This window comes from Chironomus tepperi, unplaced genomic scaffold (genome assembly GCF_022539635.2).
Source record: "Chironomus tepperi strain 1889 unplaced genomic scaffold, CSIRO-AGI_Ctep_v1 contig_425, whole genome shotgun sequence".
Classification (NCBI taxonomy): domain Eukaryota; kingdom Metazoa; phylum Arthropoda; class Insecta; order Diptera; family Chironomidae; genus Chironomus; species Chironomus tepperi.
This window is the reverse complement of record NW_027226547.1, coordinates 728,100-743,465: the sequence shown is the minus strand read 5'-3', so window position 1 is coordinate 743,465 and position 15,366 is coordinate 728,100. Positions and strand designations below refer to the sequence as shown.

Below are 15,366 nucleotides of genomic sequence, written 5' to 3'. Positions count from 1 at the left end.
TTTTGGGTACAATTTTTATATTTTAATTGACAATGAAAAATCTATTCTTAGTGTCATGAGGGTGCTCAAAAAGATTTTTTTTTTGGGAAGTTTCATTTCCTTAATTACCATGAGAATGCTTTTTATGTACTTTAATGAAATAAACAACTTTGATTTTAAAATTTTTATGATCGTCATCAAAAGTTTTCTTATTTTTAAATGCCTTCTCTTGGCAATTCCAAAATTTTCCATATTAAAATAATGTTTTTATTTTCATATCACAAATATAATATAAGCCCGAGGGACACAAGTGAAGAAGGCTTCACCACGGAGCTATGCAGATGATTGAGATCCAGAGCATTGCTATGGCAATTTGCGTCTAGTAATTGTTTAACCAGTGAACCAGACTCAATTGGTGGTAATAGTTTGATCTGAACCATTCATTTGACGACATTACTGCCTGTAGCCTTCAAAGGAAGACTGTAAACTTCGTTTCCACTACACATGATTCGAAGACATTTGAAAAAAAATTTCAGCCTAGTTTCGAATCCATGACCGCAGAGTCAGTGGGGATATATATGGCAGTCAAATATACATATTCAACTTCAGTGGCGAAGCCTTCTTCATTTGTGTCACTCGGGAGGGTTTTCGTTCTCAAAAGCTTTGCTATTAGGGGAAATAAAAAATTTAATATTTTCAGTTCATTCGTAATCGACCTTCGTTTTTAAATTAACTTTTACATGGAATTTTCATATTTGTATAGCAGTAATGGATGAATAAATAGGGTTTCTGAAAAACGGCATTTTTAAAAAACGGCCGTTTCCGTTTTTTTCTGAAAAACGGCCGTTAACGGGTCCGTTTTTTTAATGGAATGGAAACAATACGTTGCATTCAAATTGAAGTCCTTTTTGATTTACCAAGATATGTACATGAAAAATTTACTTCTAAAAGTATACAGCAGGCCAAAAAAATTGACGAATATTAATTTTCTTAATTTTATTTATTAATTAAAAATTTTTTGAGTCAAAAATTAATAAAATTTTTGAAAATTTTTGAAAATTTTCAAAAATTCAGAGAAAAAGTCATATTAAAAAACGGAAAAACGGCTAGCAAAAAACGGCCGTTTCCCGTTTTTATTTTTTCGAAAAAACGGCCCGTTTTCCGTTTTCGTTAACGGCTTCAGAAACCTAGAATAAATGATAAGTTTGGAAATTTACTTAAATGAATAAAGCAAGCAAAAAGCTTTATGAGAAGAAGGTTACACTTGGATGAAGGTACTTGAAGGAACGGCTTTCGCAAAAATTACTTTATTCCAAATCCAAAAAGGGTCAAAAATTAATTACATTATTTCTTACTTTTCCTTTAGCTATTTCTATCTTAATCGTCATTTTTACATTGGGCTGCTATATAAAGGATATGGATTATGAACGAGAACTTTTAATGTGTTCCCTTTTGCGCTTTTTTTGCTAATTCTTTAATAGTCATCATTAAAAACAAAAATGAGTCTGTGTGAAGGCAAAAAAGCAGGCAAATGTAAGAGAACCATCCAACGGAGTAAATGACATGTAAATTGAAATGGATCTAAAACTTTTATCACTTTCCCTCCTTTTTTCGCCATCACGATAATTAGTATTTGATAATGAAAAGATTAAGAAACCAATTTACAAAAGTCTTTCCAAGTCTTCACTTTCAGCGTCACTCGTGCATGTCTCAGAATCGGAAAAGTCACAATCATCACGACGATTTCGACGACAACAAGATTGATATTCTTCTGAATCGCTCCAATGCTCATATTCCTCCTTATGATGCTCTAACAACATTAATGATGGAAATAATGTATCACATCCTCCACATCTGTAATTGAAAAAAAAAAAAAACAAACAATGAATATTGAAGTGTGTTTACGTTCATTTGTATAACATAAAAGGAATCATTCAAGAACATCAAAGAACTCTTTCCTTTATTTTTATGCGTTTAAAATGATAAAAGCTCTCATTTATGAATCAATAAATGCTTTTTATAGAACAATTTAAGAATTTATTCAGAATTTTTTTCTAAAATGAGAAACATTTTGTGAATTTATGAATTTCAATGGACATTTTTCATGCATATAGTCATGCCTCATGTGTTTCAAAGGAGAAATGATGATAAATAATATTTTTCTTTTGAAAATGCAGTGGTGAAAAGTCCAATAAATTTGATACTTAAGGAAGAAAAATATCTCTGTTAATATTTGCTTCATAAATCAGGTGCACTATTAAGCATAATTTACGAGTCTATAATAAAGAAATCTCCGTTTTGGAATTCCAACTTTTTGAATGCGTATAGCAAACCGTTTTTTATGTAGAAATCTAAAAATATGAACGAAAAGAAGCAGATTCAATGCTAGATTCTTTAAAAATTGCAGGTCTGTAGACTAAAACTACCCCTAGCAGGCAAAGAATATGGTTGTTTCAGAAAGACCACTACGGTATTTAAAAGCGGTCTCTTTGCCGCCTTAGTGAACACGCCTGCAGCTTTGTACTTATAAGGTACAGCGTAATAAGGGCATTCTTGTTGTTCTTATTGATTTGGAACGTTTTCCTTTATTGTTATTCACCTTGTGCAAAAAAACACATGTGAACAAATAGATGTAAATAATCGCAAAAATGTGTACGATAATTTTGAATGAGAATTTTAAAGTGTCAACTGATATAACGTTGAAAATGATATTCATGCTCAATGAATACGAGCAGTTTCCTTTATGAAATTGTATCCTTTCATTGGCTTTTATTTTTTTTATTACCCGAGTGTTACAATGCGTGCTAACCGTTAATATGATATCGTAGCATCCGTGCGTGCCTTATCGAATACGTGCTGTTCGGGTTAGCTTTCAAAAGTAATTCAAATGAAAATGGTGATTTTGAGAAAAATATCAAAACCTAACCTCAAATTTTAGTCGAATAATTTTAAAAGCCGACAAAATAAATTATCTACTTATTGGAATAATAGTTCAACAAATCTGTTAAGAAAATCAAGATTGAATAGAAAGAAGAATGAAGAGAATATCATAGTTTCATCCTTTAAACATAAATTATTCATTTTGTATTATATATTTTGCATAGCTCAACTCATGGATTGTTTGGTCTACATCTTGTCAAGAAAATCCAAATTTAGACAGTCGGAAGGAGATGAATGTTATCATTCATTGATCCCAAAAAACTTTTAAATCCATGCTTACATATAAGAAATCGTTGTTGAACCAATTTGAACAGAATGCCATTAATACATCAATTGAAGGAATACCCTTCATACATATCAAAGAAGTTTCTTCTTGCAAAGGAACTGATGGAAAAAAGTTTGTTATCACCCTTTTTAAAAGTTTTTAAATATGTTGCAGATGGCTTATTTTAACGCACATTTTTCTTTTATGATTCTTATTATAAACTATCACAATCCACCAGTTGAAAACTCATTCCGGAAATGTGTAAATATGAGGATTTATATTTATCATCCTTAAAAAAAGGTCCATAATGTTTTATATTCTTTCCAAATAAAGCAAAAGAAGATAAAAGTGAAAATTCTGAAGCAGACTTGTAAACATTAAACAGATGAATGTAGAGGAAGTAAGGAATTTTTATTTTGTCCTTTATAAATTTGTTTCTTTCCTTTACGAATCAAAGACTTACAACAAGAAGAAGAAGAAGCGGATAGAAAGATTTACGCCATCATAAAATATAATCCAATAAATATTTTCCCTTGACCATCGTCACAAAATACCTAAGATATAACAAGATACATGGGAGGAATTCGTGTTGATACTTTATACTTCATTTTTTTGCTTGTGTTTGACAAACGTAAATAAAATCATAAAATTTTCATTTCTTCATCATTGTCCTTTACGTTTGTTCATTCCATTATTTTTCTTATTTATAACTTATAACAAAAGAATAAAGAACAGCACAGGGATTACTTAGAAGTTACCAAAATTTAAGGAATAAAAGAATTACAAAATAAGGTCACATAAATAGATTTTCAATTTTGATGACTAAACTCATAAACTTTAAATCACACTGTTAAAGTGTAGTTTAAAGTAATAACTAATGGAAACTATGCCACACGACTTAATAATAATAATAAAAATGTTAATTGTTTTAAGTTTGAATACAGACTAAATGTTTATATGAAGGGGAGTATCAACTATAAAAGGGGACTAACAACTAAAAAAGGGGAAAACAACTAACTGAATTTGCATACAGTTCAAATATAAAATAGCCGTTGGTATTTTCCGAACACTCTATCACGTCAAAATAGTTAAAGAACCTAATACATCAACAAGTCTTGAAGTTGATGAATGAAAATTTACGCAAAATTATGTAGGATAAATACAAAAAAATCTATCAGCCCACGGAAATGAGATGAATGAAGGTAATTTGTATTAAGATAAACGTATTACACTAGATTAGTAAGAAGAAGTTTTAATTTGATTTTCACATAGCTTTTAGTCTACAACATAAATCTTTAGAATTTTCGCTTCCTAATATTAATACAATCTAATTGGCAAATTAAATAAGGAATAAGAAAACATTGATTGACTTTATTAAATTTTATGAAATTCCAGTTCGTCAGTATAAAAACAAATCAGTACATTCCAAAAAAGAGAGGAAAAATCAATGCAAACACAAACTTTTTCTCATATCCTAATGGAATGACTACGCAATTTTCCCATTAGAAATTTATTACTATCCAGTTTCAATTTGTTTTGAGTTTTTTTATTTAGTTTATTTATATGTGGTGCTGCATACAGCATATGAAAAATAATAAATTTATGAGTTGCTGGACTGGGGAAATTTCATGTCATTTAAAATGAATCTATGCAAACTCAAAAAATTGGCTGTAAAGTTAATTACAAAATTGGTTACAATACTGGTTTAATGCGGTTATCTTGTATATCCATGTATCATATATTATACATGTATTTTAGGACAAAATCTATTATTTACTTATCTACTATAAATTGAGACTATCCAGTTAGAAATTATTTCTTTCTCTAGAATTTGATGAACCTTAAGCAACAACTGACTTGCTACAGGCTTAAGGGACGCTTTTAAAGCGTAGGAGCTTCCAGCACTGAATTTTTGCGATCCAATTTCAAAGTAATTCCAATTATGCTTCTGAATTGCTGTATTAGAGATTAAAAATTTAAAATTACCCCAAATTGATAAACCATGTTAGAAGATTAACTGAAATGTGAACTGTACACAAATGTTTATGTGACAACTTTTAATGACGAGAAAATGTCAAAACGGAATAATATTTCACTACTACATAATTGAATATTGATTAAACCTCAATCATTTATAGTTATCGCTCATGACATGAAATATTCAAACACACTATTGATACATAAATTTGGTAATATTCAGTTATGTCAATTTCAATACAATTAGTCACGTTCAAATTACCATTTTATTTTGTGCAAAATTTAATTTCACATTTAATCACACAAAATTCTCATTATATTGAAATAGCAACAGAAGTACTGATTGATTAATGATGAAATTGATTGATTGGATTATATCAAAATCTGTTTAATGTATCGCAATTGATTTCACTGGAAGCAGTGCTTTTAAAGAACAAAAAGTTGTTCATCTAGTATATTATTCAGCATAATCAATTATTGTAATTTTAAAATCCAGTTTTGATATGAAATTTGAATTTTAATCTGGGGTCGTTCATATGTGATGTCCATAAGAAATAGTTTTGTCCAATAAGATGACGATCTGGGACAATTTTTCGGTGGTGGTAATTTACGGTATAGGTACACCATTTGTATTGTACAGTTGTACACTTGGTATGACAATGTGATGTACCAGTAGTGCACCAATACCTTACCATCGATTCACTATGCCTTATTGTACCATCATTAGGACAGGCAGAAGTCACCTCCTGAATGATTTTAAATATTTGCATGAATATTTAAGAATAAAATGTCTGCCCCAAAAATCTGGTGTCGTTAATTTCAGATTGAAAGCTTTTCAGATTCCTGACATTGTAATTTCCTTTGGCACTTGCAATGGATTTAATTTAAATTCATTTCCATTGCTCTCTAATCAATATTAAAACGGTGAAAATGTAAAATGAAAAGCGAATACAAAGAAGTCTTTGAAATGCCATAATGCTTTTCATTCTTAATTTCATCATTGCATTTCTGCATGCAAATGACTTAACTGTTTGGAAATTTCTCTATAGCTTCAAGCTTAGTGATTTATTGCATTAGAAAAATTTACTTCAAATCCCAATTCTACTTCTGCATTGCAGTAAAGAATCTTACAATTCCCGCACTATCATCCTACTTTATTATTCATAGCTTCTGTAAGTGTTTACCATAGAATATTTTTCTAACCTCTTCTGTGTAAGATTCTTAAGCAAAGGCTTATAGAAAAATTTGAAAATTATTTTTCTTGAGACAATAGAAACTTGTCAAGTGGAAATTTCAAGCCTATAAATTTCTCAAATAACAAGCTTAATGGAAAAGCAGTCAAAATAAATAAATAAATGAACGGCTTTTGTATTAAAAAAATCCTTCAATAAATAAATTGGAAAATTGCTTTTCCTTTTACTAAACGAAGTTTAAATTTAATCAGTCTCATTTACAGTAAGTATCCTGAACTTGAAGATGTAAACGAGTGTTTGATTTATTGCCATCCATTTTTATGATTAAAATGCGCTATCAAACGTGAAATTGGATAATATAAGTAAGGAAGACAACACAATCATAATGCTTATTATACCTTTGGAAAATTGAATTTATGTCTTAATTCATTAGAAAAATCCTTATGTTCATTAAATTTATTGCTAGCTTTTTTGCTTGTTCATTCAATTGATTTAGTTCATAATTTTTTGTTTCAATAATTCCGATGAAATTTTTTCGTCAATTTTTATGATTCACAGATAAAAGAAGAAAACGTTACGCATTGTAGGCTTCTTTATAGTCCTTTATTGAGACTTGAATTCATAAAAGTTATTACAAAAATGTGCATCATCAGACAATTAGGAAATTGCCATTATTTGTAGCATGACCAAGTTTTGTGGATATTACTCGACAAAATCTGTATTATTTAATTTAAAAGGATCCAGCAAGATTTTAGACTTATCGAACCCATAAAACAGGATTCAAGTCACTTCTCATTAAGCTAAGATTTTGGAAATTCGAATTTCCCAACGTCCTTTATAAATTTAAATTTATTGGAAGCAACGCTTTAAATTTCGCATTGATTGAAAATCATTAATTAACGTGTTTAAGCATGGTTTTGTGTCTTAATACCAACCAATACCGGAATAACTCAATGGTAAAAAACAAACTAGATCATTCATTTTTCAAATGAAACCTTAATTTAGCAAATATATGAATTATATACGGAGATAGATTCATTTGGTGTTTTCGGAAGGCATATGACGTAGATATGATGAAGAATACAATCTCAGGTCAGTGTGAATCTAACTCCAGGCCAGATTCAATGAAATCCGGCGTCAATTTCTACGCCGTGTGATTTCCAGAATTAATACAAGAGTTTTAGCGGAGCCTTCACCTTTTGTGCCGTTTGGGAAATTGTTTATTCATCAAACTTAATTGACTTTTATATTAATAAACTAAAAAAATGTTTCTGAACAAAAATGTCTTCATTAAAATGTTGTAGCAATAAAATGCTCTATAAACAAACTTGTATAACATTGTTGGAATGAATTTTTGTGGAAACTTAAAATTTATGTTATAAATTTTTTGTTAGTAGCTTTATACTAGATCCCATGCTTTAAAAAGTCCATAAATAAACATGAAATTGTCTTGCTGAACGACAAAATATTTACTTTCCTTGAGGAACAAGGATTTTTGCATGCTGTTAACTCATTATTCTTGTCAGAAAAGCATTAAAATGTCACTTTATTTTACATCTCAAATGGATGATAATTCTGGTTGAAAATTGCCTTGAGTATTTACTTCAAATTAAGGTTCATGCCTTCTTTTTAAATACTAAATTAAATTTACTTTTCAAAACTCATCAAAAAAAAAAGTTTTTTTTAATACCAATTAAAATTCATTGAGGAGTTGATTAAATACATTTTTGCTCCGCGCAATTTCCGTTACCATAGTTCCATGAAACGTAATGCTAATTTAATAAAAAAAACCCTTTGACTTTGAAACTTGATGAACTCGTAACAGAATGAAAGGTGAGAAATCGCGACTGCTGTCTGATGAAATTGAAAATTTTTCATTTGGAACTGCCGAAATGAGAAAAGTTAGGCATAATTATTTTGGAAGTGAATAAAAGAGCTTCTAACATTTTTTTGAAAATTGAGTTTATGTGTGCATTAAAAACTGATGAAATTAAATTTCTAGACGATTAAAATTAAATTACATCATGTTGTTTATTTCCTATTATTAAATGATTCTGTACTCATTTACTTCCCATCATGGAGTAATTTATTTTCGATCTCAATTGTTTTTAATGTACTTTTGATGAGATAATCGAATTAATATGCTGACGACATAAATATTTTAATGACAATATTTTATTCATGTCACATCCATAATTTCAACACTAAATGGAGTATAAAATATATTTAATGATGAAGCGGTTGTCTGCTGTCTTTTTGCTGCCAGGACATTGCTGTCCTTTTCACCATTGATGGTGTCGGTGTGTCCTGACAAATGTTCAACTTGTCACAATTTTTTCAAAACTCGAAAGTTCGAAAGAGGAAGTTGATTTGTTCCTCGCCTGAGTACCCGGAGAGTAGTCTTGCTAAAATATAATTTGACTAGTTCTTCGAATAATAAGACTCAGAATAGTCCAAAGAAACCCATTGTAAATCGTAGAAATATTTCCCAAGAGTGTTCTGATGTTTTACGAAGGATTTAATATTGTCATAAACTTACCCAAAATGCCTCTTTTTCTGTTGATGTGATGCTAACTGTCGGGGGCACTGGAAAGCTCTGTCACATACATTGCAGCACAGTGATTCATCTAAGAAGAAAAAATATAAATTGGGATGCTTTAATGACAGAAATTTTAATGAAGGAAAAAAATTCAGAGGTCGAAGTCGAATTAAGTTACTTCCGATTTGCTAAAAACTGCTGGTTCTTGTGAAGTATAAAATTTTGCACAAATTTCAATCGGTTCAGTGAACTCAATTTTGCTTCGACTTCTAATAAAATTTAATTTATTAGTAGAATTGGCCAGCTTTTGATTATCTCCAAAAGTAAAATTACAATAGACGCCTCCAAATAGTCAACATTGCTTAACAATATTCGGAAAAATTCCATAAATACTTAATAATTCTTTTGAATTTAATCTTGTTACTTAATAATAAAATTTCTCATTATGAAAAAAAAATAGAGTTTTAAGGAAAAGTTGCTATAGCATCAAACTTTGTTTAATCCCTTTCTTCTGGTTACTATAGCACTGATATCTAATTAAAAGTTCAGTTTCAATTGTAATATGCTGGCATCATTCAAAGAACTTTTAATGACGAGGATTTTTTTATTATTTAAATTATGGAAGCTCCTTGACTGAATGTGCTTTAATTTTCAGTGTTTGAGTTTTAATGGAAATAAATTTACATGTTGAGAATTCTTCATATATGCAATTAAACATATTCTGGCAGGATTCATATTTCATATGTAATTAAATATTTGTTGTGTGCTTTAATAATAAATTCAAATAATTCTTAAAATTCTCAGTAGTGCTGAAATATGTATCAGAAGTTGAGATTGTAGGCTGAACTGCTGAAATGTTGCAATTTAAATTAAAACAAATTGAAGTTTCAGTCGGTGTGAAAATTTAATGAACGAAACTTTTTCTCTTTGGACTGAAACTTTTTATCAAGTTTGAAAAAAAAAAAATCAATAAAATTCAGCATATGATGGATGTACAGTTTCATGTAAATGTTAAATAATTTCTATGTTATGAAAAACTTTTTTTTATTGATCTAATGCAGTGGTGAGCAACCTATGTTACACGGAACATTAGTGTTCCGACATAATTTTGGAAATGTTATGAACAGTATGTCGTGTGCAGTTTCGATCGAAGTGTGCCTCGAAAATAAAAGGTTGTCCACCACTGATCTGTTTTTTCATTGGAAATATGGATATGTGATGCAAATATATTGCAAAATACCACAAAACGGGAATTGAATTTTTTTATCATTCCTGATGTACATATGCATATGTTATGAGCTGTCCATGGGCGTTTTTAGAAAATAAAATAATAATAATATTGTTGACTATCAAGCATTCATACTTTTTCCCGACAGACTAATAATTGAACCTTGACAAGTTGAATTAAAATGAACTTGTTTTTCTATTTTATTCTTTAGGTTTGCGGGAACTGATGATTTTAGCATGATTTTTATTTATAAAATTAAAGAAAATTTAAGATAATATTTTGCCTGTTTATGGATATATTCAAGCAGGCAGCAATCCGCAGTGCGCATACGTTGACAAATGAAAATTTAAACAAAATGCAGATGAGAAGCAAACTTTCCTAACAGTAAATTTAGTGGATTAATCAATTGGGACGTTCTCTTTTTACGTAACGGTTTTAGGCCTTTCACTTATTGTGTAACGCTCTTTACCCGAGTGACACATAAGAAGAAGGCTCTTTCATGGACCTTTTAATCTTCTGTCCGGAACTTTAGATCCGTGGTGGAGTCTTCTTCATTTATGTCTCTCGGGTAGAAGAGTTCAGATTCAGTTAAGTTTTGAACAATAATAATTTTTCAGTGACTTTTTATGTTGTCATGAGTCTCCTTGTTTATTTAGGTTAGTTAGTAAAGATACGTAATAATTGAACAGTCCCATATACAATCCATTGAATGTCACTTCAAGTAACATTTCAAATTGTCAAGTACATGCATCGAATTTTCATTCCCCTTTTCGTTATTGTAACATTCATTGGCATTCATGATGCCATAAACGGAAAATGTATTGGAATAATATATATCTCAGAATGATTATTATAAGCAGATAGTAACAATAGAAGCATGCATAGTTCTTATCGTTTGCTATAATTTATTTTACTTTTGCTCTAAATTGTCTGTATGGAATATATGTCAAGCGAAGCTTAACAGGACATCCAATAATATTATACAAAGGAAGAATATCATTTGATTCCCCTCAAAATATAAATTGATAAAAATGCGGGAATTTATGGTGAATGAACGAAGAACATAAAAACATAGTCGCAAAGAATGCAATTTATCAACAACAAAAGGAAAGGAAGTGGTATTCGGAAAGAGGATGTATAAGTAGAAAAATATCATAAAACAAATTGGTGACCTTTTTTATTATCAAACATTATGCTTGATGAAGTAAGACAGGAAAATGTTTCTTTCTTTTTCCTTTTGTCGACAAAAGCCAGAAAGGCGGTAAGAAGAACAGCATAGACCAAAAGGAGAAAACTTTCAAATAAAGCTTTTTTGTTCATCAGCATGAATGCAAAAGAACTAAATGAAATCAATAAACAAAAGTTACAACTTGAAGGTTTCTTTGGTTCTTTTATTGTACATATCCAACCCAACTTCAGATATAATACTTTTCTTGGAAGATCTCCGAATGATGCAACAATCGGTTACTTTTTTGTTTAAATATTTTCAAGAAAATGGACATCTCAGTGAAATCTGAGAAATGTTTAAATCTTAAGTCTACCTTCTTTGAAGTCAGTATTATGACTTGTTTCGGAAGTTAACAGAATAACGTAATGTGTATTAAATTAAGACAGATGGTTCCATTACGGGGCGAAGTTATGACATTTTCTGTTTTTTAATTTAAAAATATAGCATAAAGTTTTTTAAGATCTAAAATAATAATTGTCTTTAAAAATATGTATAAACCTTACCAAAGTCATCATCATCATCCGTCATTCCTATTGCTTGCAATCTACTTATAGTCTTTTGGTCATTTTGTTTCTTTAATTTTCCTTTTTCAGGATCACCATTTCTATCACTTTTACACAATTTATTATTATTATTTATACTGCTGTCACTTTCAAAATCACTTCTATTTCCATTTTTGTCAACATTACAATGGCTCCTTCGCATTTCATCACAGCACGCAAACTTATTGCCTGTGTCTACAAGCAGATTGTCAGCGATTTCGTCATTTTGATTATAATTTTGGTCATCAGGCTCTACACTTAGTCGTCCATACCGGAAGCGACGTCGCGAAGTATTTTTACCTGTGTAATAATAATTAGATTTTATTAGTAGACGTCAAATTCTATAAATAATAATGTTAGGGTGAACATTAATTCAATTATTAATAGATGAAAAAATATCAAGAACGCGCAAAATGAATAAAGAAGGAAAATGGATATGCGAGTAATGAATCAGAATACATCCAAAAATTTACGAAAAGTTTATTATGGCGTAGTCGTCGTTACGTAAAAATGTGGGACAATGACGTGCTGTATCAGTATGTTCATTCATCAATTTCTGGCTTTAATTTAGACTAATGATTCTATCGTAAATTTCATACTAACATACAGCAATGATTCATCGAGAAATTCAATATCTCCCCAAACTCACACTTATAAACCATAAATTTAATTTAATGATGAAAACTCTCTATGAATGTAGGAGTATGCTGAGTTTTTGGTCAATTATTTTAGCATTTAGAGCCATTTAAATTCCACATAAAATATATTTTGCATTAGATGGAAATTCCCAAATGGAATTCATTTTAAATGAATGTAAAATCTATTTAATGCTTTTGTTTTTCAATTGATGCTAGCCCAATTTGGTTTGTCTATTGTGTTATACTGGACTAAATATAGAATTTGAAAAATTTTCAATTTTATTTCTAAGGAAAACAAACATTGTGAGGATTAAAAAGTTTAAACTTTTTTTGAGGTACACCTGTGCATCCTCTTCGGGAAGACGGTTAGTCACCAAGAGTGGAATGGGTTATGATTAGTCAACCACATGTTTTACTGTGAACTTGACATTTGTCCCGAATGGCACAAGGCGGAAAATTTAAATTTTGATTGTAAAAATGGGCGGAAACAGCCATCTCGACACCTTTGGAGCTCGTACCTTTTTCAAGTCAAAGCGGCGACGTAACAGTGTCCTAGCGACTATATGTGCTGCTCGGATATATAAATTGCCAAGTTTATATCAACGACAGACTGTCGTTCACTCGGACATTTATATTGTAAGTTATAAAAATTGTAATCATTTGGATCGACAGTAATTTGAAAATTAAAAGGAATCATCAGGAATTACAAAAATTCATTTCAAATGAACAGATGACCAAAACAGTAATAAATCCAAAAGAGCAGTTATCAAATTCATATATGCCTCACTCTTGTAATTTCACGGTTCAAAAATGTTAACCCTCCATTGTGCTATACTAATTACTGCGTCATTTTTGATCATCAATTTTAAATCACATGTTTGAAGCTTTCATCAAAAGTTTACCTTTTAAACCTTTTTGTTTCTATTCAAGAACAGCTTTGAAAGTCATCAATAAAATCTAGTCTGTAATCCATCTTTTGATGAATTGATAAAGCAGATGCATCTGTTATTGAACATTTCTGTCTCGTTTAAGACTGCAATCTATCTTTTACCTATCTAAACCCGAGTGACACAAGAAGGATTAGCTAAAGCTCTTTTATTATTTACCGTCTATATAATTTAGACGTCTGCTATTTGGTGTTATTAAAAAAGCTTTACCGAAAGCTCCATGGCAGAGCATTTTTCATTTGTGTCACTCGGGAAACGTGCTCTGTTTTATAAAATAAGCTTTTAAAAAATAACTTTAGTTGAAGGTACCGTAAAGATGAGACTGAATACTAAAGGCAAATGTAAATCAAAGTCATGGACAGAGGAAGCGTCCCCAGAGAATATTTTGTTGCCATGAAAAGCATATTTTTTAAGCTGACAGAAGATATTAATGTATTTTTCGCAGTTATTTGCAATTAGTTCTTAAATATATAAATAAGACAGCTTAAACCGTTCTTAAGAGCAAGCGGAAAAGCAAGCAGTGCTGTAGAATTAAAGGAAATGCCATGAGGTGAAAAATGGATTTTTTGTTGCCAATAGGAGGGTGCTTAAATTCGAGACATGACTGTTATTAAGGATTTAAAATGTTAATGAGGCATGTAAAATAATTAGTACTTTCATTCATGGCTCGTGAAACTTCCACGACTTGATTAATAAATGGTATCAAAATTTTTCTATATTTACCTGAATCACTGCCATTATAAAAATTGACAGAATTTGATCTTCCTACGGAATTATTATTGATTGAATTGAAGAAATTGACAGCTCCTGTTCGTCTCAGTATCCACAACATTTTTTAAGATTATATATTTTTCCACCTTTTGCTTCACCACAATATCTTGCACCTTACTTATTTAAATTTTTATGTTTTATATTCAGCACCACGATGAATGTAAGAATAGAAGTAAAATCGATATGAAGATTTTCCCGTACAAAAATAACGCCTTTAATTTTAGCTTATTTTCGGGTTTTTTATATCCACGGAAAATACCACAAGAAAGTTTGTTAATTTTACATTTTCCACACTTCCGTTCGGAGCGAAAAAATATTAAAACTTGCTTCTGCACAATGAATGAGCATATGTAAGAACTTCACTTAGGTAAAAATATGCCACACGACTTAATAATGTTAATAAAGATGTTTATTGTTTTAAGTTCGAGTACAGACTGAATGTTTTTTATGAAGGGGAGTATCAACAATAAGAGGGGAAATTAACTAATTGTAGTTGTATACAGTTTAAATATAAAAGAACCGTTGCTATATTCTCAACAGCTTTGCGGTTTTCACTCGTTGTTATGAGTCTATAGATTATTTCGAGACTCAACCTTGCTCTTCAATAGCAATTTTCTTCACAAAAAAAAAAAGAATCCAGTATTGAATTTCACTTGCATTTATTCTCAAATTGTAAATGGATATCGATAACTTTTTTATTTATTCCTTATTCTGTTATAAATTTTCATATTTTTTTTTTGTTACATTTTTCACATGAAAAAGCAAATAAAATGAAGAACTGAATCAACTTTTATTCAAAAGAAATGTTCTTAAAAGGAAAAATCAGCTATTCAACAATATGTAAATGAGCTTGATATGTTAAATGTATTGCAATACAATACGCAATATTTGTATACGAAAGTAGCAAATGATAAGCAAAATAAAAATTTTACGTGTGACTTGTATGAACTTTAAATCGCAACTGTTGGCAAAACAAAATTGTGATTGAAGTTTGATGATTTTCGAAAAAAGGAAAAAAAAAAATCTTCACGTATGCGCATTGACATCCGTGAGAAAATCAACAACGAGAGAGGAATTTACCATTCATAAAAACCTATGAGCTTTTTTATTGTCTTTACG

General features: G+C 30.0%; 1 protein-coding gene across 1 annotated transcript; it reads right to left on the bottom strand.

Annotated features, from left to right (window-relative positions):
• Positions 1-1,070: 1,070 nt before the first annotated feature.
• Positions 1,071-15,072, bottom strand: LOC139097618 (5'-AMP-activated serine/threonine-protein kinase catalytic subunit alpha-like). Its single transcript, XM_070649508.1, has 4 exons — positions 14,200-15,072; positions 11,853-12,191; positions 8,894-8,981; positions 1,071-1,833 (listed from the first exon to the last, which is right to left on the bottom strand). Exons 1-4 carry the CDS (start codon positions 14,306-14,308, stop codon positions 1,641-1,643), a joined length of 729 nt encoding a protein of 242 aa, XP_070505609.1. The 5' UTR covers positions 14,309-15,072; the 3' UTR covers positions 1,071-1,640.
• Between the last annotated feature and the right edge of the window lie 294 nt (positions 15,073-15,366).